Below are 22765 nucleotides of genomic sequence, written 5' to 3' on the forward strand. Positions count from 1 at the left end.
TATCCCACATCGGTGTACACAAATAGCTTAATCCACTATATAAGTCTCATGGGCCTCACCTCCTCTCATGGTGAGGATGAAAAGTTGGATTTATGGAAGTGTGGGGGGTTATTTGAGACTGGTTCTCTCATGGTGTTCGAGACCCTAGCCGCCTGGGAGACCTTCGTCCTCGCGGCGCCTTGGTCGGCGGTGGGTGTTCGGTCCTCGCCGCTCGCCCAAATCTCGCGCCTCCTCCGTTTCTTTCTTCTTCCTCGCTGCACAACCTCCGCCGCCAATGGAGCTCCAGCCTGCGACGGGTGCTGCTGCCGTCTGGATCGACGGGTGCTGCTACTGCTTCCACCACTGATGTCGATGCTGTTGACTGAATCGATCGGATTTAGGCTCGGATGGTAACTCCGGCGGCTGCTGACGGGTGGTGACTCTGGCAGCTGCTGACTGAATCGATCGAATTTAGGTTCGCCGCCGCCGCTGGTCTTCTTCGGGGTAGGGAACGGAATTGGCGTCAGTGGCCATGTCGCTCTCCAGCGACTGCACGGTGACGAGGGGGCGGGGGGCGGCTGACATTTCGTCGAGCTTGGACACAGCGTAGGCTTGGACAGTGCTTGGACACTGACTGAATCAAGCAGACAGTGCTTGGACACAGCGTAGGCTTCTCTGGCGTGTGCAGGGAGCTCATGGTCGGTCTCCACGCATTTTAAGCGGCCGTTTTCGAGCTTCTTGAACTTAGGCTTGCCGAGCAAATTGCAGCCCTCTTTCGGTTCCTCGGACTTAGGGTTTTCTTCACCTTTTGGGTGTGACGGCGTGGGCTCAACGCCGAAGTTCTTCGGTTGGTTGGAATTTTGGTTTTGATTAGTGTAGGCTTTGTACAAATCAATTAGATTTGAGATTGTCTCGATCAGTAGCTCGGGAGAGTGCATTTGGCTGTTCTCCATTTGAGGTTTTTTGTTGATTTCCTGCTCTGATACCATCTTAGAAATCTATGGGTTCCATCCTAAAACCAATTGGTGAGAGCAGGTGAGGCCCATGAGACTTATATAGTGGATTAATCTATTTGTGTACACCGATGTGGGATATTTTATATTCATTTTATGTTTCAATTGCCAACAGAGACCTCGTCCGACGCTGCGCTCGCGCCGCTGGCACGGCGCTGCTCGATGCATCGAGCACGTCCGTGCCAGCGAGCAGGTGACGTGGCAGGCGCTGATGCCGTTGGCAATTTGATTTTTTTAATTGGTTTTTAATTAAAAAATCCGATTAAAAATAAAAAATATTTTCTTACTTCCCAAAAAAATTATATCCGTTTTCTACCCACTTTTAATTTTTTTTGGGTCTCCAAAAATAATTGGGGGTAGTGCCGTCGAATGAATAGTCTTCCACATGGGTATTTTTAGCCTTTAATTATGTAATTTTTAATTTTTAGGAGTTTAATTATGTAATTTTTAATTTGTAGGAGTTTAATTATGTAATTTTTAATTTTTAGGATTTTAATTATGTAATTTTTATTTTTAGGATTTTAATTATGTAATTTTTATTTTCTTTTGTAATATTATGTCGGGTTTTTTTAATGAATTTTAATATTATGGAAATGTTTTTATTTAAATTGAATAATAGAATGGTGGGACCCTTGTGCTCGTCCTTACGGAAGAGCACGGTTGTGGATGTTGTGCTCTTGCCTAAGAGCAGGCAGAAAAAGTGGGGCACACAACCGTGCTTGTTGGCAAGAGCACGATTGTGGATGCTCTCAACTTTGATATGCTTTCAATTTTCAACTTTCATTGAAAATAAATAGGCCTTTAGTTCATGCGTAGACTTAGCTCTTACCTTCATGAAATTTCAAGAACTCCATGTCTCCATGCATGCAAGTCAATACAATAACTCACAATTTTCTAAATAATGATTGGAAACAATAGTAAAAATTTCCATTTTGAGTCATCTAAAAGTATTAGTCAGCTTTTATTTCTGCTAAGTGATTTTTTATCATCTATCTTATTCTATTAATTTTGCATTTAAATACTATCAAGACTATTGATAAAGATGAAGAGATAACTGCGATTCAAATTTACTAGACCAAATAATAACGGAAATTTTCAAATTGAAGGAAGTTGAGACATGGGAATTTATGGTGACCTAATATCACTGAAAATACAGGAAATGTAATTAATTTGGTGGATGAGTAGAATGATTGGGTGAATGGTAAGCTGGAAGTTTATGAGTGGTGGCGGCAAATACAGTGTAGCATCTGCATCACTCACTCCTATTTTAGCATAAACAAAAACAAAAACAAAAACAAAAACAAACTAGAGTTGCCAACTAAATCAGTTATTGAATCACTCCTCATCCATCAATGATGCTGCTTTTCTTCATCAAATTTTAGGAACATGAAACTGTATCTTCATCTCAACCACCGCCGCAGATCGGTGGTCGAACACGGTGATATCTCTCCGCCGATGCTCTCCGTATACCATGAATAATTGGACTGCTCCTCCATCCCCACGTACCCTGCCTGAACGCTCTTGAAGCTCGGACTCCTCAGATTCTGCCCCAAATTATTGCATCCAAATCCCACATTCACGCAATACGGCTCCGGTATCGGGTACGAGAGGCGTTTCCTCGCCGCCGATCCGCCGCGCTCCCGCTCCGGCGTCGCCGCCCTCTGCCTCGGCGCGCTCTGCGATCGGATCCTCGCCTTCGCTGACTCCGTCGCCGCCATGTAGTTAGGTATCTGCGCCGCCGCGGCGTTTCCCTCGCTGAAGCGCTGTGCGGAGCGGAGCGACGGCGTATTTGCGGTGGAGTAGCTCCTGTCTTCCGTTACGCGCCGAGGGCTGGGCGGGCGGACTTGCGGCGACGATCGCGTTCTGGAGGCGAGAGATGGCGTGGACGGCGCGATGGATCTGGGGTGGGGAGAGGCGATGGAGTGGCGGTGGTTGATGGGGCTCTGGCAGCGGGATCGACGGCCGTTTGTTGTTTTGAGGGAGTCGATCTCGACGGTTTTGATTGAGTCGCGGCGGTGGTCTGTGGAGGATCTGCTGCTGGTCTCCCACTGCTTGGTGGCCATCCATTTATCCAGCCAGTTTGTTCTGTTGTCTAGCTCGCTTTCGTCTCCGTTGTAGGCGCTCCTGTCGCTTTCCACTAGGTTGCTCTGTACAATAAAAAAAAATCAATCCATTTCCGTTGAAATAATTTCAAATTGAAACAGAGGCAGACACAGCATATTGATTGATGACCTGCTGAGCAAAAGCAAAAGCCAGGGAGGATTTCTGATGCGCCAATGCTGCTTCGTTTCTGGCTTTTAGGATAGCCTCAAGCTCCTCCAGCGTGCGCGGGCACTCCGGCGCCGCCCTCCACTCGTCAGTCACGCAGCTTCCCTCTCTTGACTAATCGACAAATTAAGCAAGTTTATATATATATATATATATGTATGTATCCAATTTAGGGAGATATATATGGGCTTACTCTAGAGTTTCTGTCTCTGATATCTCTGAGGTACTTGGACTCCCATAAATTGGTGGTCTCAGCAAACATGGACCTTCTCCCGGCGTCGTGGGAGAGGCGGGCGCGCTGATCACGCACCCGCGCCTGCACGCGCAGCAGCGACTGCATGCATTTCATGGTCATGTTGGCCTGCTTACGAACATTCTGCCCCCGGATTAGTGCCTGCAGCTTCACTATTCCCTTCAGCGCCACCAATGCTCTTCTAGCCTGCAATAACTCAAAATAAGCTCATTCCTGTACAACTAACTAAGTTGATTCAACTTGATCATAGATGGATAAATACCAAGTAGCCTCTGAAGGCTGTTTGGATCACTCTCGCGGCCGCCGTCTCGTGTTTATACAACGCAGCAGCCTTGGGGCACGGCTGCGTCAGCCGGATCATCTCCACCGCAGCTTTTGCGGTTGCAACTGCAGCTTCAGCTGCGGCTGCGGTGGCAGCAGCCACCGCGATGGCATGCCTCTGCTCGGGGGGCATCACAGGAGCTTGTGTGGCATTGCTGTTGGATTGCTTTCTGAACAGCCATCTCCTCCTCTCACTCTTCTGCGCAATAAAGTTATCAAACCAGGCTAGACTAGTCAGGGGTAGTTTGATAGGAAAGATAGATAGATATACCTTGGCTTCGTCGTCTTGTTGTGGGTGGTCAACTTTCCGCCGGCAGCTTTTCTTATCGGAATCGGAGTCTTTGGTGGGAGAGCGGAAGGCACGTTTGACAGCGGTGAGCCAGGAAGAGGAGGTCTTCTTGCCCATTGAGTGTGAGGTTTGCAACATGTGCAAGAAGAAGGGGAAATGTATAGTGATGTGATAAAATTGCAGTGGTGAGGGAGCAGGATTGATATATACTCCAGAGATTAATAATTGGTGGGGGATTAAATAGTGTTATGCTTCATATAAAAGAGTAGTAGTCTTGTAATTGTTTTGCAGCATCTAATTCTAAAACTGTAGTGTACAACCCACAACGCAAGACGTAGGTGTTTTGTAGCGGCATGGGAAAATAAAAACTACTACTCCCTATTGGGGTGGGGTGGGGTGGGGGGCTGTCACATAAGATTCCAAGGACCCCTTGAAAAATAGTAAGTAGCCCTTTCTGATTGATTTAATGCGTTTCGCATAAATAATGGCTGACTCCTCCCTTCAGTCCTTCACATGTTATGTCATACAATTGTTGATAAATTTTGCAAAATGGAGTGGCTGTCTCTATGTTTGGGTTTAATTAGAGCATCCACTAAGCGCCCCGCGCACGGCTCGTGTTCCGTCCCGGAGGGACGGTTCCGCCGCGGGACGCGTTGCAGCGTATCGCCCGTCCCGTATCCCGTCGCTGCGCGACTCGGGACGCGACGTCGCGCCACCCGCCCGGCCGACGTGTCGCTCGCCCGACGCATGCTTGACGCCCACTCGCTGGCCTGCGAGTGGGCGTCGTCACGGATGACGCAATAATTCAAATTTTTTTTAAAATTCGAATTTTAATTAAATTTTTTTTCTTTGTTTTTTTTATTTTCAAATTTTTTTTTATTTTTTTTATTTCTTTACTCTATAAATACTCCTATTTCATACTCATTTCACACACAAACACACATCTATTCCTCTCAAATTCCCTCTATATCCACTCCAATTTCCATCTCAAATCAACTCAAACTAATGGATCATTTTGAGCAAATGCGTCAAATAATTGAACAATCACTTGAAGAAGATCGACGCCGAGAGGCGGAGGAAGCCGCGCCGCCCCCGGCTCGTTCGTGGTTAATGCAGAGCATGGTCGACATCATGTATACGCACATAATCTAGCGCAACATGATTGTCCAAGACGAAGGACCCGAGGCGGGAAATTGGTTTGACCCCGAATCCCCTGGAAGCTCAACCGCAAGTAGTCCGCCGCGAAGCGGAGCGCATCCGTCAATACAAGAACGGTTGTCTATTCGGGCAAGGACACGCGACTCTAGCGCCCACGCCCAACTCCAAGAGGATCTAATTGAGCACATTTGGGAAAACTTTGGCGGAGAAAATTAAATTATGTCATTTTTATTTTTTTAGGATTTTAATTATGTCTTTTATCTATTTTTTGAATTTTAATGTTGTTTTAATTTTAATGAAGTTTGTTTTTTAAATTAAATTTGTTGAAAAAAAAATACAAAACTGAAATTGAATGAATAGTAATTTAAGGGACGGTTAAGGAACGGAGCGTTGCAGGTTCCGTCCCTTAGTTAAGGGATGGAGGAATAAAGTACAGTGGAGCCCTCAAATAGCAGTTTAAGGGACGATGGAGGAACAGCGCAGTGGATGCTCTTACTTTACTCACTATGGAACTTTTACTAGCTAGTGCGTGTGTGTGTGTGTGTGTTTCCGATGGAATTTTTCGTTATTGATTAATTAAATGCGACTCACTCACTGCACATAAAAGTTGAAGCAATTTAGCTCAATTTCTTGTGGTATTAAAAAATACAAGGAGAAACCAATGAGAGAGGAGAGGAGAGGAGGATCTGGAGCATTGAAGTGGGTCGAGTATAAAAATGAATGGATTAAGAATCTGGTCATTGAAGTGCTATAAAAATGAAGAGTGATAGTATTTGTTTAATTAGAAATGGGGTTGGAAAATGTGTGTGTGTCAGTGTGTGTGTGATATGCCGTCAGTGTATTATTGCCTTTCTCGATACTACCTCGCTTGCAATGCACCCCTCAACGTGCTCTCTCCTTTTGAATTTTTGAATCTTTTTTGTAATCCCATATTGCACAATGAATCTACGCCTATAAAAGGAAATTCCGGAAATGGAGAAAAGGATAAAGAAGATAGATATTGGAGATGATAATCAAGAAATCCAAATTGGAAATAAGTACTTCTTTCGTCCCATAATAGACGTCACACTTTCTTTTTTAGTTTGTTCTATAAAAGATGTCACATTTCCTCTTTTGGAAAAAGTTTCCTCTCACATCAATTATGAAATTATTTTTTTTCTTTCACCACTTAATACACAAAACAATATCTCCTAAAATCTCATGTCATCTTTCAAGTGTATCATCTTCTTTGGGACCGAGGTAGAAGTTTAATTGATAGTGAATGTAATTGGTAACTGTAGAGCAGAAAATGGAAATAAAATGGGTGGGAGTGGCAGGAATCAAGATAAAAGAGACGTTTGATAGTTGTACCTTTTAAAAATGGACCGGTCAAACTTGTTTTTTTCTGCTATTTCAGTTTCCCAACTCCTTCTAATTAAACTATTCCAATTATTCACCTTTTTTATTTTCTGAAACGGGAGGCATCTGAATCTGCAATACACACATACACAAAACATATAGTAATAATATAATAGTATATAGTTGTATTGAATTAGTGTATGGATGTATAATGCATTAGGATTAGGATTAGGATATCATGTGGATGAAGACATTAAAGAATGGCACTACAACACAGGTCTAACAGATTTAAGATAATGCTAAACATAATACTATTCATAATTAAAAACAATGTTAACAGATTTAAGATAATGCTAAACATAATACTATTCATAATTAAAAACAATGTTAGGAATTAGGAATGCTACGTTATATTTTACCAAAACCAAAAATAAATAAATAAGACAAGAAACGAAACGAAAAGGTATTAAATAAATTATTAAATGATAATGTAGCAAATAGTAAGCAAAGAGTATCATATCCACATAGACAATGAGTGTCAACCTAAGTACCACGAACCAACCTCAACTACTATCTAGATGAATCGGAGGGTTTTGTTTTTTCTAAATCTACTTAAAAGCAAAGTAAAAACAATAAAAAACAACTAGAGAACTAAAAGGAAATAAAAGAGAACAGATGTAGATCAAGAATGAGGGAGGTAGAATCCTACGGGATCGATAACAACTATCATATGCTCAACTAATTTCCAAACTATGCCAACAAAGGGTCTCAATGGTTATTAAGCTATCACTAAGGTAAAACTATATCTTCTCTCAAAGCATATAATTTGTAGATTGATACCTAAAACTGAAGTCTCCTTCCTAAAACTATGGCAACGACTCATAATAGCTCCTAAGATACTTACCTTCATTCAAGGCTCAAATCTCTCGATTATATTGGAAAAGACGTCAATTTCTTCTCTTTCAAATTAAACTACTCACTTCTCATTTCTTGTAGTAGAATCCACATGCATTTATAAGGTGATCGGTCAAATAAATGTATAAGCACAGAAGAAATCAAAATAACCACATGAGCCAAGGCATAGAAAAAAGAAATTAATTAAACATAAGAATCATTATATCTCCCCCGTAGAACTCTACGGAGGGTTTAGCTACCCATGTTCATCACAAAAGTCAAAGAAATATTCAAAGAAATATTCAAAAACATTGTTTGACCAAAAATAAAACTAAAATATGAACTCCTGAAATTGGATTGGGTGGATTGGAGGTCTCGTCTTCAATCTTGCGATGAATACGTGTCCTCTGCTCGTTCTTCTCTTCTTCATAGGTGAAAAACTAGTATTTTTGGGGTAGGAGGCGTGTAAGTTGTGTTGGGAGGTGTTTCCTAGGCATATATATACCTAGGGTTGACTTTGGGCGAGAAATAAGCTATCCGACGAAGCTGGCGGGTCGCCAGGTTCGGTGTGTGTCGAAGCTGGCTAGTGGCCAGCTGCCTACGGCGTTTTTCTTGTGCGATTCTGGCGGGTCGCCAGGTTCGTTTGCACGCGAACCTGGCTGGTCGCTAGCTATTTCACTACTCCATGCAGTCTCTGTAAAACGGTCATAACTTCTTCTACCGAACTCCGATTGAGATGTTTAAGATATCCACTCGAACCTCTTTCAAAGACGAAGAGAATGATATGCATTATGTGCTAATCGGACCTCAAAATCTCCAGATTAACTGTCTCGAACCAAAGCTACTGCACATCCACATATTTCGTACATTTTTCTACACATTCTTCACAAAATGGTCAAATACCAATATAATATAGAAGTAGCTATAACCATACCTCAAAGTACACAATATATGATTAAAAAAAACAAGTAAAAATACTCTCTAAAACCATGCAAAACCAAGTGAATCAAGAGTGATCTACAAAAACAGTCTCTGGACTATGGGTTTATCTCGCCCTTAGTCCCTGGGCTTTCAAAATATCCCCAGACAACCCTAGACTAAGCGTTTCTCTCGAAAATGGTCATTTTTCACTATTTTGGGTCGAAAATACCCTTTGGGGGGTTGGAGGGTTTGGGCAATTTGGTCTTTTTACACTTTTAACATTTTAAATCTGATATTATTTCTGTGATGTACTAAATTTGATATTATTTCAAAATTATCATTCTTCTTCCCTTTTGCCATCCTTCACTTTGTTTCTTTATTTCAATATTAGATTTAATTTTATAAAATTAAATTTTAAATTTCAATTTTTAAATATCAATAAATTTTTTTAATTAAAACTATTAATTCATGGACACTATAAATATTGATTAAAACTATTAATTTTTGTTATTTAATATAATATTCAGCTGAATTGAAGAAGTACAGATTAATCATGATGGAAAAATAAGAGTTATTCTATTTAGCCTTCGTTCGGTTATTATAATTGCTTGTGATTAAATATTATGAAGTTGACTAAAAATTTGATACTACTAAAAATTTGATATAGGAGAATTTTTGTTGAAATTTTCTAGTTAATTTTGATTGTTTTCAATTAATAAATGAAAATTATATTAGTCTTACATTAGATGTATATTTATTTCAGAATAAATCGTGTTATATGATCTATTTACGATTAAAACTATTAAATATTGATTAAAACTAAGGCGTCGTCGTACCTTATTGATTAAATATTAGACACTAGCAAATATTGATTAAAACTATTAATTTTCTATTTAATAGTAATTTTAATAATTAATAAAAATTTATTGATATTTAAAATTAAAATTTAAAAATTAATTTTATAAAATTAAATCTAATATTGAAATAAAGAAACAAAGTGAAGGATAGTAAAAGGGAAGAAAAATGATAATTAGGAAATAATATCAGATTTAGTACATCACTGAAATAATATCAGATTTAAAATGTTAAAAGTGTAAAAAGACCAAATTGCCCAAACTCCCAAAACCCCCCAAAAGTGTATTTTCGGCTCAAAACAGTGAAAAGGGACCATTTTCGAGATAAACGCTTAGTCCAGAGTTGTATGTGGATATTTTAAAAGTTCAGGGACTAAGGACGAGATAAACACATAGTCCAGAGACTGTTTTTATAGTTCACCCTTAGTTTTATTCCGTTTGCGTCAGAGCTTTATTGCTTCATGCAACATTGAAGATTCAAGCATTTTATTGGTGTTCACTGATTCACGGGTTTTAATTGTTCATTTATTCATTTCAATTATGGTTTCTTTATTTTTTATGTTCCGTTTATTACGAGTAGCTAAATATTATCTGATTCTGTGAAGGGAATATTCCTAAATATTTTTATATTCATAGTACTAATTTATAGAGTAATTCCTATTACCTGTTTCTTGTGTTTAACAGTACTAAGAACGTTATAATATGCTAAGCCTCGAGTACAGACAGGTATAGGTGAGTCATAGGTAATTATTCTTAATTAACTTTTAGAAAATTAATTAGTATAGTTTTTTAAGTCATTAAGGGAATATAAATCATACCTAATCTACTATCATAGAACATAGTTAAGCTAATGATCTCTTGTCTGATTTGACTTAAAATTGATAACTTGATCAATAAGTTCATTCGCATATGTTTTAATTAATTATTTCATTCCTAAGAACGGTGTTTTCCAAGAAATTCTTATTAGAAATGTTTGTTTCGCCTTTAATTGTCAGTTTAATAATTGCACAAACTCAATTCTTAGCTTGGATAATTGAAAGGTATATGCAATTGTAACTTGCTCTATTTTTATTCTTAACAAAGTATACTACAATAGCACTGGTTAATTGCATCATTCATTGCTAGGAAACTAGCGATCGCTGCTTTTGAATTTTGATCACAATTCATGCAAACATGTGATTTATATTCATCACGTAGTATATGATCTGAATAATTAAAATGATGATCATTCATAAATATAGCAAAGTTTTGGTCAACCAAGCATATCTGCGTCAGTAGTAATTTCTTGGTGGTTGGAGGACTCAATTGATGCAAGTAGATGCTCTATTCTTAGAGGAGAATGCCTAGCTGCATACTGGAACATCACCTGCAACAAGTTTACCACAAACCAAATCACATAATCTATATCCATTATCATTGACACAATGAAAATGTTATTGGGATTTAAGATAGAAATTCTTTTGCATCTTTCATGGTACGAACTAAACGAATACAAGAGAATGAGTTTAAATTGTGTGGTTACCTTGGAGTAACTATCTGCAAATGCTCGTGCACGGTTAGGCTTTCCGAGATAGTTTAGATCAGCTCTTTCTAGTTGCCCATCTTTAAAATATAAAGCCCCTTCATTGATGGAAAATCTTAGGAGATCCCCAGTCTGACTTCCCATCTGAAAAAACTTGAATTAGTAATGTTCTCGGTCCTCCATAACTTTCTTGATTTTAGATTGCTAAAATATACTCAAAAATTGCTCAATATGTGAACATTATCAATTGTTTACAATAACAAAATGAGCAAAAACTAGTACCGAATTCAGTAGCATGAACAAAACATGGATCCACTTCTCTAGGAGCATAAAAAAAATACAGATACCTCGGTTTTCTTTCCAGATTATGCAGGCAATGAATGCACCAACATTTCATCTTTGTATTATGACGGCGTAAAGAGATGGGTTATGTATGTATAGACACCGCCAGATTAATATTCTGTGGCAAATAAACTGCACTGATTATCATCTATTCAAGGAGTAGTAAAATTTACCAATTGCATTCTAAATGTTCAAATAATACAAGCCATTATTTTTAGAATCTATCGACATGGTATTCATCTGGCAGTATCCGGATGAGTAAATGGCCTATTCACTCAACTTTGTAATCCTTCTTCCAAAAGCTGCCTATTCTTTTAAACCGTGTACAAAGAAAGGGTCTCCCCTATTATCTGATACCTTACACAAAGAAAGGATCTTAAACTCACAAATTATCAAACGTTACATGGTCTTGTTTAGGCATGCACAAACTGGCCCGGCCCGCCGGTTAACCGGCGGTTCGGAACCGCCGGTTCATGAACCGGAACCGGGCCCGGAACCGGCGGGTTGAACCGGCAGAAGGGTCGGCGGGTCGTAAGGGCCGGTGCGGGTTCGGCAATATCTTGAACAGTGAACCGGCAGTTCAAAACCGGCGGTTCGGCGGTTCGAACCGCCGGTTCAAAGGGTCGCACAGTGTAAGTAGGCTAGGGGTTCGTAGGGGTTCAGGTAGGGTTTAGGTAAACAGGCGATTTTCGGTGGGAACCGGCGATTTTCCGAGAAACCGGCGGTTTTCGTCAGAAACCGCCGATTTTGGGTCAGAAACCGCCGGTTTGGCAGCCGGTTTCCGCCGGTTCCGGTGACTTTTCAGAGGCTAGGTCGTAGGTGCAGTGTTTGGGCCTGCAAAACCGGTCATAAACCGCCGGTTTTCTGATGCAAACCGTGGACGAACCGCCGGTTTATGCATAAACCGCCGGGTTTCTGACGCAAAACCGGTCATAAACCGTATGGTCAGTGAATTAGATTTATATTTTGATTCACTCTTTTCCTTTGGTGATGAAGGTCCTACTCCTCCCGCCCAAATCGACGTCCTCGATTGGTGGGGAACCCACGAGAAAGATTTTCCCATCCTTGCTTCAATGGCCAAGGAGATTTTTTCTGTTCCGGCTTCCACCGTAGCCGTCGAGTCCGCTTTTAGTGTTGGCTCGCGCGTGTTGGATGAATCAAGAAGTAAGCTCTCGACGAAAAATATGGAAGCCGTGATGTTACTTGATGATTGGGCCAAAGCTGACGTCCGAGAACAAGAAAATGATTGGGATGATCGTCAAGAGGGATCACAAGATGAATTCACCGGGGATGAAGCTTAGACCAACCGTCAACCGCCGCCGGCCAAGCCAAATAGGTAAGTAAGGTAAGAGAACTACGTGGACTTTGATTCCCTAATGCAAATGAGCAATTGGGATACGTAGGCACCTCAACTTAAATTTTAAATTTAAGTTGAGCTCAAGTCATTTTTCTTTTATTTCTTTTTTTCCCATTAATTCATACTTTAAAAATATGCAAATACAATTACATAATTGTATTTGTATATACTCTAGTCGATGAAGTATATTTCTCTATACGGCTAAATGAGGGAAACTTTTGACAATTCTACTATAATTGTTGATTGTTAGACGAAACTCAACATTTAAAGTTGAATTGCTAAAGGTGTCCTTAATTTAGTTATGTAGAAAGATCTTCTTCGCCGGTTAAGAGTATGTATATAATACACTTATACGTTTAAGAACTTCAACGTCGTTCTTGTCATTTGTAATTAGTTGTTGACTAGTAGTCTCATTTGTATTTAAATTTTGTTTAAGACTTCAAGACCGGCATATGTTTTCGATTTGTAATTGTTATAACTTGTAAACATGCAATTTCAATAAAATTGCAACTTTAGTCGTATTTTTTTTCAATTTTATTTACTCACATTTCATACATAAACAACTTTGAAAGTGTAATGTAATTTGATTAAAAATTGAATAGTTGAAAAATGCCAAAAAAAAAAAAGTCGACGAACCTTCGAACCGGCCCGGAACCGGCGGTTCAAGCCAAAAACCGGCGGTTTTGAACCGCCGCGTAAACCGCCGGTTTGTTGAACCTGAACCGGAACCGCCGGGAGCTAGGCGGGCCGGTTCAGGTTCAAGCATTTCCTGAACCTTGAACCGCCGGTTCATGACCTTGAACCGGCGGTTCGTGACCCTTGTGCACACCTAGTCTTGTTCATGAAAAAAATTGTTCATTTAGCGAACCTTTATTAACTGCCACAGTATTAAGTATCAACGCTCAGCCGTAGAAGTGCATTCTGAAATTAAATAGGCAACACCACATGCCACACAATCCAATACTAATCTGATTTTATTAGTCTTCTCAAATGAAAGTCAATTCTCAGTAACAAGAAGAACATGGTTTATACGCAATTCTCGAGCAAATAAATAAAAATAAAAATTTAAGTCAGGCGAGTCTCTGAAAGCCAAAATGAAACAAGCTACTATAAAGTAGAAACTACTTTTATGGCTTACAGAAACTCAACGCATGAGTTGCAGAACTTTTAACAACTTATTAGGGAAGCAAAAAACTATGACACATTAAGATCAAAGACCACCAAAAGAAAGAAATCATCAATATTATGAGGATATGCTTTTTCTATTTCTTCAAAAGTTTAGGTGACACATCTTCCACATCTTGTATTTTGGCACCCCACCCATCGAGAAACAATAAAGGTGTAAAGAAAGCCCTAAATATCAGTCATTTCTACCCAACTTGGATATTTTGTTAATTAGGCTGCCGAAAGCCCTAAATTTTAGTCATTTCTACCAAACTTGGATATTTTGTTTACACTTTACATTTCTAGTTTATCTACAGCAAGCTAGAGTCTTGTCAAATAGTGGTGTTAAACTATTGAAGGTTTTTTACTTTATAGTGTTATCAATCAACCTCTGGAAACAAATTTTATTTCTGAATGCAAAAGAGAAAAGGACAGAAACTTCTTTACTATTAAAAGACTTACCAGCAATTTTATATTTGAAAAATAAATGCAAACAAACCTTTTGGATGAAATCACTGTTCAAGCAACCAAATATAACAGGAGGATCGTCTAAGGTAGCCAATCTCCCATCATCTAATAGCTCCAAGACTACCTGATGTTTACAAAACAGGAAATATGGAATTTAGAGAAATATTCACCCACTTACTTATTATTAATTGTCAAACAAGTTTGGAAGTCTACTGTGCATGCAAAGTGTTAAGTTATACTATCAGAATTAGTAATACTCAATGATTTTTTCAGAAGCATTTGATATGCAACAACTTTGTTTTTAGCCTTTCCTCCCCCGAAGATCTATCAAAGCAGATGAAGATTTTATCCTCTTAGCTTCAATAATTTATTCTCTATCAACATGGAAGCTATAATAAACCACCCAAAAGTAGCATAAAATGCAAGAATGCCCATCCGAGTAGGCTTGTCATCTATATTTCAAATCACATACTATGAACCAAGTGATAGAGGAAAGAGGCCTTATTGGGTGCAACAAGAATCCCAGAGCCTATCCTACATATGGAAGTGATTCAAAGTGACTTAATATACCTGCTGCTGATCTGGAATCTGTCCCTTACTATCTGTATCAAGAACATATTGGCTACAATTCTCATCCTTCCAGACTAATACCAAAGGTGTATTTCCTGATTCATAATGTGCATGCCTGAGAATCAGAATAAGATCAGAGTGTGAGACGGAAGAGGAACATCATCCTAAGCATAATAGGAGGTGAAGAAACACGAAAAGTAGCATGCTTTAAGCACTTAACAGATCTCAGAATGGAAAAAAGATCAAAAGTCCTTATCAAATATTCAAATGTGATGGCAGAGAAAAGGGACGTATCAAGTATGATACTGGCAATACACAACAACTAGCCAGAGATCCTCCCAGGCATAAAATAGTGGCTACAAATGACATAAATCCCTATATCCAATACCTTATTCTTACCTTTATTGTTTAGAAAATTTAGTCTCCTTTTCTTTTTGCCTTCATCTCAATTTAGCTTTAAGAAAATTACGCAAGTTTATTTCAAGTTGTTAAAGGTATTCTTTATAGTTTAATTTCATTCATCTATCTAATCTAATCGCTTCACTCAACTATGTAATAACGTTCAACACGTATGGATCCAGTGAAAAGAAGTTCGCCTGGTGACAAAGTAATTAGCTGCTCATGCAACAACATGATTCTAACAGTAGTAAGAAAAAACGAAGGAAAGCTTACTTATTGTAGAACAACAGCCCATCCTTCAGATATGAGACTGGACCAGCATAAGCTGCTTTTAGACCCTCCTGGTCGGAGTTGTATACGACAAGTGTCCTGAACGCATATTTATGTTGAGGTGAAGGATCGGTGCAAGCCCCTGACTCAGCAAGCTTGCTGTTCAACCAGAAAAATCTGAACTCTGTGGTACATTCATACATTGACATTCCCGCCCAGCAAACCATGTCAATTACATAGTAAGTTTGATCAGCCTGCAAATCACGGTATGTAACGCATCACATCGTACGACATGTTCAAAGAATAGGATCAAAGAGGACAAGAAACCAACTACCTCGTGAAATATACAATCGAGTATACAATAAGATTGGCCAGACCGATTGCTGTTATTTGTCCTGGAACCATTGGGTAAAGCAGACGGAAATCGATGTAACAAACCACCATTGCGTAACCTACTAACCGTGACACCATTAGAAGACACAACAAAACAACGTTTCCCAGCCGGTCTAGCACACGCATACCTGCACAGAAAAACGAGAGCTTCATTAACACTTTGAATTTGACATTCAAGCGATGAAGGAGATTATTAAGTAACGTTCAATCAGTCCACTTCCTACTCCTACAAATTCTACAAACTATGATACATGTAAAAGAAGAAGGATGATCAACAACATGGAGTTAACAGTAGAATAGTTGTTAGAACTTAGTTGTGTTAACTGCTAAGCAGTTACACTAAGCTGTCAATCAATTAGAAAGATAGTTGATTTAGTGTGAAGGAAGGAAGACGTTATAATGATCTATAAATAAATTCTGTATTGACACATTATAATCAATGAATGAATTCAAATAGCATCTTCTCTCAAAATCCACTCTGTGACTCGTGCTCTCTAGCTTAATTATCTGGCTAGAATCTCTACTAAATTCCCCCCTTTCAACCAAGGCTAACAATCCCTAATTCGACGAATTGAAGTAAGACTGAACTAAAACATCACAAAGCACATAGCAAAGAAAATAGTTTGTGGAAGTGGAAAGAGAATACCAGTCGGAACTTAAGCGGTCGGGAACATCAATCATCCATTCGGGCAGCATGAGCTGCTTTGCGAACCATCGCCGGGCTTCGCGCCCTCTTAGGCTGGCCGCTTCTCTAACGTCAAAATCTCTGGCCTTAACTGCAGCTTCGGGCTCAATTTCAAAATCGGGCTCGCGGAGTTCGTATTCGGGCTCGGAGGCGGAGGCAGAATCGTTTTGAAGGGTCATAGTAGTGAGGGCCAAACAGCGGGCCTGGTGCTGGGCGTCGCGGCGGTTCTGGGCCTGCCGTTGCAAGGAGATATCCCGCCGCTTCTGTTGATCGGAGAAGGCAGGCCGTTTGAACGGGCGGCGGGGATCGGGCGGCGCCATGGTCTGGGGCAAAATGTGCAGAGGCCCTTGAATCGAAATTGAAAGCTAGTAGTATTAGAAAAATCGAGAATCACAGTGGTGGTCTGGGTCTGGGACTGGGACTGGGACTGGAGGAAGAGTTGCAGGTAAATTGGAATGGGCAACGCAACATTCAAATTGCTGTTTTACCATGGAAGCACAGCCCAAAAGAAACAAAATTACATAAATTAATAATAAATTTCGTAAAAAAACATAAATAATTCGAAATTTAAGTCACAATGTAGACCTATATATAACTCAGTCATTACTAAAATACCTAAAATTTTAAATAAACTATAAAAAAAATATATTCAAATTCGAAAAAACTACATTCATTGAAATCAAATTACAAAGATTAAATATATAAAAAAAATTAAATATTCAAAATACATTAATTTAAATTCCTAACTTATAACTTCAAAAGTTATGTGCCCAAATTACTTCGATCATGAGTTGGCCATGAGCTCGCCCCTCATTAATGGAATATATTGTCAAGCCATATACTCTTGAAAAAGAGGTGGTGCACCTAATTAGATCGGGTTGTTTCGGGCTACTTCCGAGCTAGGTACAACTTCTTCTCATCAATTAGTTGACGTAGATCATTCATCCACGATTATCATGTTAAGGAGTAGTACATGTCTACGTCACATTGAAGAAGCATGATTTGGTATTACCCTCTCAATCGAACATGTAATCGACATCATGAACAATAACCACTTTGGATAAACCTTTGCCAAGTAGTAGCCCATTTTATATTGTCGACGATTGACCCTGAATTTGATCGTCCGAGTCTGATCGACACAAACTTCATTAAAGATCGGTGATCAGTTGAGTACATTGATATCATTGTTCGCTCTGGCCAAACCAAAGAATGCATGTCAGATCCCGAGTCGTTGGTCAGCAACAGCTTTGAGAATGATAGTCGAATGTTTTCCCTTGAACTCACTAGTATAAGCGCATTTCCAGGAAAATCGTGAACTCTTTCGTATGAATTCATAAACGACTAGCATCAACCAGTGATACGGAAAGCTGATGCCCAGCTGTTGATGAATTTACACGAAAGAGTTCACGGTTTTTTTGATATGCTAGGAAGTATTGACTACTGCATTAGAGTGGAAGAACTGACCGAGTGCTTGGAAATGCGCTTACACCCTTACACTAGCTAGTTTAAGGGACAACATCTTCTCATGTCTAATAACTAGAAGGAATCCAATTCTTGTTCTACGATAATTTTATCATAAGAATGAGAACCATAATCATTTTGTTTGCTGCAAGTTAGTGGTTTCTGATTATCAAGTTAGTGCTTTTGAGATGTATAATAAATGAAATCAGAAAATATTACACAACTACGTAACTCTTTCTTGCAATTTTTAGTGTTCGACCTATAGATTCTCTTCCAGTTTTTGTCATTGAATCTACTCATTCGACAGAATTTTCACTTAAAACACTTTTGTGTGTGGTTTTCCTCCCCAAAAATAATCACAACTTGCAGCTGTGCTTGTTTTTCATGGGAAATTAAGCTTCAAAATGGACTAAAGTGTATATTAAATTGCAACTGCGCTTGTTTTTTATGATAAAAGGTTGGATTAAGCTGGAAATCTACTATATCTGCTTAAATTTGTCTCCAAACACTGTAAATGTGCTACTAGTACATAATATTTTAAATGTAGAATTTAGAAAATTTTATTATGCCTGCAACTGATGGAATGAAGCTATACCATGAAATGGGCTTTCAATAATGTGATGGTGGCTTTAAGAATTTTATGCCTAGATTTGGTTCAATATGTGTTTCAAACATATATGTAGTGCCACTGCGGATAAATCAATTATACTGTTTGGTTACACAAGCATGCTTCTTCTCTTGCGTTACCCAAACTACATAAATTGGAGTAATATTTAGTACATACAAACATCTCTCTTTATGGTATTGGAGTTCTTATTAGTGCCAAATATGAGAAAAAAAAGTTAAAGATATGTGTTGATTCTTTATAAATAATAATTCGTGATTTAGTACATCACATGATACTTTGTGTAATAACTATATGACCAAACTATGTATCCAAATTTGGAGATAAAATTATGGTATAAACTTATGATTAGATTTTATTGTGAATGTGGGGGCCTGGGGGGAAGTTTTGTGTAAAAGTCTATAAGATTAGGATATATTTTGAGTCATGATTAGATCCAGACATTATATGAGTATAATTATAAAAATGGCAACATATTTAGACTTAAATTTGGATATTTAACTCAACTGGTGCGCATGCGAATATTAGTAGAACATAAGTCTATAATCATGGTCATGGACCATGCATGTTATGATTTGTAGGTGCGTTTGGCAATAGAGGGCTTGGCTTATACACTGCATCCAATTGATTCAATAGAAAAGTTAGGTGGAATAGGGAAATATGTGCGAACCTAATGTTGATACTGTGGTTTTGAATTAATGAACTACATGATGCACGTGTAATAACTGAACATGCTCAAGTAAATAAACACGAATAAATACCACCAAGTCATATCAATTTGGTGAGCCACATCATTTTTTCCAACATCAAAATTTGGGGTTTGGATCCCCGCTGTGCTCAAAGGCACATCAGAGGATTCTGTTACAAACAAGCTATTATTTTATATAAAATAAACTTAATATTTTAACATTTTTTATGAATAAAATATGTGTGTATTAGAGCACAACATCCCCTGATGTGGCTTTTAGCACAGTAGGGGATCCAGATCCCAAAATTTGAACTCTAAAATATTAATTTCTTAGTATGAGCAAAGTTGATCAGGACGGTAAAGCGTATATTAGTTATTAAGATATTTTTTCCTATCAATAAGTTAGAGGTTCGAGTTGTCAATAGATAAATAGAAAACTTCAACATAACAACATTTGTATGATCATTGGTCCTTCAAACTTCAAACTATGAACTCAATGGTGCTATACGAATTCAAAGAGGTCTAAATGAGAACTTATATTTAAATTTCCAAAACATAAAGATAGATTATTGATGCATGTGTTTATTGAAGGAGTGAACACCAGAGTTCGAGTTCCCGAATTGCTTTAATTTAATTTTATTTCATCATATTGTAATTAATTTTACCATCTATGCAATGACTTTATACAATTAGCTAGTGTGATGCTTTAAATGTTTTTAGTACTACATAAAAAAATTATACTATATTAGTTAGTAATGTTTTCTTCAACACACTGTACGTGTTGAAAATTCAATATTTAGGTGAATGTATTACGTTTGCATGTAAATTTGTCCTCGTATCTTAAAGAGAAACACACACATTGTATATATATGTAATGGCGATAACGAAGTTTGATTTCATTCAATGGTGTGGAGTTAAAATTTTGCTATCAAGTGGGTGAGAGAAAGTGAAACATCACACACAACAATTTAATACTTTATATCAAGGTTAATGTGTGCATGAGGAATAAGTGCTTAAATAGATATTAGTCTACCTCTTATGATTAACATCCTTTGAAAAAATTAATTCATTGGTTATTGGCCCACATCTTCATATTGAGCGATGATTCGATTATTATTTTCTTAAGGTAGGCCCTTCGATTGAACCCCATATATTTATTCTCCTCTCACCTCACATTCTTGCATGTTTTTTTCTTTTTCAATGACATTTATTGTATTAATAGAGCAGAATGGGTTATTCACGGGAGCTTGAAAAAATGACCACAATCTACAAATAACGATAGGAAGGCGTGAAATTAATTAGAGTCCTTAATTTTTTCAACATTTGTTCTTGGTACGTATGATGAAATTATTGCCATCTTCATTGCTAAAAATATGTAGTCTTCAAAATACAATTATTTGAAAGCTTCAGTTTGCAACACAAAATGTTGAATTCCTTGGCAAATAAAAGGAAGTTTGAGACTTTATTAGACGTATAAGTACGGAATAGAAAATATTGGAAAAATGGATTTGAGATTGAAGGGCTTTCAATCAAAGTGTCGGGGAGTAAATTTTAAGGAAAAAATTGTTGTGGGCCTACTAGCATCATTCTAGTTTAGTCCTTATATATTAGTATTAGTTCTTTCATTATATATACGTGAATATGACATTAAAGGGTTAAAATTGTTCGAGTGACAATTGTATAATGCATACATACACAATTCAATAATACAAACATTTTTAGACATTGTATACACTAAATTATAGTATAAATTACATTTGGATTATTATACCATTGCTATAGACTTTATTATATGAAAATTATTGAAATATGACCTTTATCATTTTCTTCATTGCAAATTCGAAAACATACTTAAATACTACTCCCTCCGTTCCGTTCCACAGTAATAAATCCATTTCATTTTCTGCACTCGTTTTGAAAAAATGATAGTATTAAATAGTTAAAGTGAAGAGAGAGTAAAGTAAGAGAGAGAATAATATAGAGAAGAGTCTTATCTACAATATTCTCTCTCTTACTTTACTTTTTCTCCACTTTAACTATTTATAATTATTTTTTCAAAATTAGTGCGCAAAATGAAATGCCTCTATTACTGTGGAACGGAGGGAGTAATGTTTTTCCAACATTATATACACTAAACTTGGATCATTATGTACAATGAATTGTGACATAATAATTCTGCAATGAAGTGCATTACATAGACATATAGATATAACAAATTAAGTAGTAGTAGTAGTACGTTTTTATGATCCAAATTTCTTCGTCGAACATATACATGAAATTGATATAATGTTAGAATCCTCATAAAATTACCTTTAAATTAAAAGAGTTATATAAAAATATAAGTACTTTTAAGATCTTTAAAAATCGTCAAATCAATGTCATTGAAAGTAGCATGTGATATTAAATATTCCACAAATTTGTAACATTACATCAATGTATCAAGTTCATAATATACATTGCATCTATGACATTATAAAAATGCATCTATAAATTAACGTATTCCATAACATCAACAAAAATTGATTCTTTAATCTATTCTTATTGGATAAAATAAATCTTATAGGTTTACCACTTGGCATAATATAAATGGCTGATCATCTTAGGAGTTCTAAGTTAATTTTAGTTTTGATAGTATAAAATATGGTTATATTTTGATACAAACTTTAAAACTTTTTTTATTAGTTTAAAACTTGACGAAATATTTTGTATGCATGTGTAATCACCCCACTCAATTATAAACATTAATTAGAGAGATGACTGAATTGTGTATCTGTGAAGATTAGAGCCAAAGTGGCCCTAACTTTGAAGACTTTGGTGCTTCATGTTTCAACTTTCACTTAATTTCTGAAGACACGAACTTTTTAGATTTTTTATTATTGGTCAGCGACTCAGCATAACCGAATAAACCTGAAAGGTCTGGGTCACTTATAGAATAAATCAAAGTTGATTTTACATATAAAAATTAAACAAAGCAGAGGTCACGAACTACCATTAACACTAATGGAATAATGATACTATATTATAAGTTTGGGTTTAATCAACCCTAATCCTAATCAAAACTGCCAAATTGTTAATATAAAATAATAAAAAGTAATTTTATAATCTACTTGGTATAATCGATCAACCTCTCATAATAATTAAAAATTTTCAGGTAAAATACAAAAAAAAAACTGATGTATATTATGTAAAATAGTTAACTAACTGTAAAATAGTTAGCAAAAAATATAAATAAAGTGGTACACAGTAAACTAACTGGAAATGAGATAAATGATGTGAACATTGAAATTGGTCTTGACTTAGTGGACTATTAATGTTTGTTAGATTCTCTAGGATAACAAGTACTATATGTAAGATCTCAATATATAACTAAGAAAATTAACAATGATTGTGTGCTGTATTGTATTCGCATCTGTAATCATATATTGTTGAATTCTCTATAGATTTCATTTATTATCTTCTGTTGGAAGAATCAAGCTAAAATCAAGGAAGATACACGAAGATTGTGGAATGAATTAGAATTATTTGTTCCAAAT

General features: G+C 37.3%; 2 protein-coding genes across 4 annotated transcripts; both read right to left on the reverse strand.

Annotated features, from left to right (window-relative positions):
- Positions 1–2092: 2092 nt before the first annotated feature.
- Positions 2093–4496, reverse strand: LOC121756787 (protein IQ-DOMAIN 17-like). Of its 2 annotated transcripts, none has more exons than XM_042152180.1 (5): positions 4106–4496; positions 3776–4030; positions 3454–3699; positions 3225–3374; positions 2093–3139 (listed from the first exon to the last, which is right to left on the reverse strand). In XM_042152180.1, exons 1-5 carry the CDS (start codon positions 4259–4261, stop codon positions 2393–2395), a joined length of 1554 nt encoding a protein of 517 aa, XP_042008114.1. In that variant the 5' UTR covers positions 4262–4496; the 3' UTR covers positions 2093–2392. The 2 variants fall into 2 exon arrangements, with proteins under 2 accessions (XP_042008114.1, XP_042008113.1); XM_042152179.1 differs by having other exon boundaries at positions 3776–4033; positions 4106–4493.
- Positions 4497–10329: 5833 nt separating this feature from the next.
- LOC121756928 (snurportin-1-like) lies at positions 10330–16928 on the reverse strand. Of its 2 annotated transcripts, none has more exons than XM_042152363.1 (7): positions 16420–16924; positions 15715–15901; positions 15384–15634; positions 14712–14826; positions 14173–14265; positions 10811–10954; positions 10330–10654 (listed from the first exon to the last, which is right to left on the reverse strand). In XM_042152363.1, exons 1-7 carry the CDS (start codon positions 16776–16778, stop codon positions 10541–10543), a joined length of 1263 nt encoding a protein of 420 aa, XP_042008297.1. In that variant the 5' UTR covers positions 16779–16924; the 3' UTR covers positions 10330–10540. The 2 variants fall into 2 exon arrangements, 1 of the variants encoding a protein (XP_042008297.1); XR_006041129.1 differs by lacking the exon at positions 10330–10654 and adding an exon at positions 11158–11270 and having other exon boundaries at positions 10816–10954; positions 16420–16928.
- Between the last annotated feature and the right edge of the window lie 5837 nt (positions 16929–22765).

Source organism: Salvia splendens, chromosome 12 (assembly GCF_004379255.2).
Source record: "Salvia splendens isolate huo1 chromosome 12, SspV2, whole genome shotgun sequence".
NCBI lineage: Eukaryota > Viridiplantae > Streptophyta > Magnoliopsida > Lamiales > Lamiaceae > Salvia > Salvia splendens.

What these genes read in the sequence shown, in the direction of transcription:
- LOC121756787 (XM_042152179.1), bottom strand. Translation starts at nt 4,261, where the DNA reads ATGTTGCAAACCTCACACTCAATGGGCAAGAAGACCTCCTCTTCCTGG. An exon ending in CAGCCTTCAGAGGCTACTTG is followed by an intron (nt 3,700 to 3,775) that starts GTATTTATCCAT and finishes GAGTTATTGCAG; the next exon opens with GCTAGAAGAGCATTGGTGGC. An exon ending in CTTTTGCTTTTGCTCAGCAG is followed by an intron (nt 3,140 to 3,224) that starts GTCATCAATCAA and finishes TTTATTGTACAG; the next exon opens with AGCAACCTAGTGGAAAGCGA.
- LOC121756928 (XM_042152363.1), bottom strand. Translation starts at nt 16,778, where the DNA reads ATGGCGCCGCCCGATCCCCGCCGCCCGTTCAAACGGCCTGCCTTCTCC. An exon ending in GACCGCTTAAGTTCCGACTG is followed by an intron (nt 15,902 to 16,419) that starts GTATTCTCTTTC and finishes TTTTCTGTGCAG; the next exon opens with GTATGCGTGTGCTAGACCGG. An exon ending in ACAGTGATTTCATCCAAAAG is followed by an intron (nt 10,955 to 14,172) that starts GTTTGTTTGCAT and finishes AAGTTTTTTCAG; the next exon opens with ATGGGAAGTCAGACTGGGGA.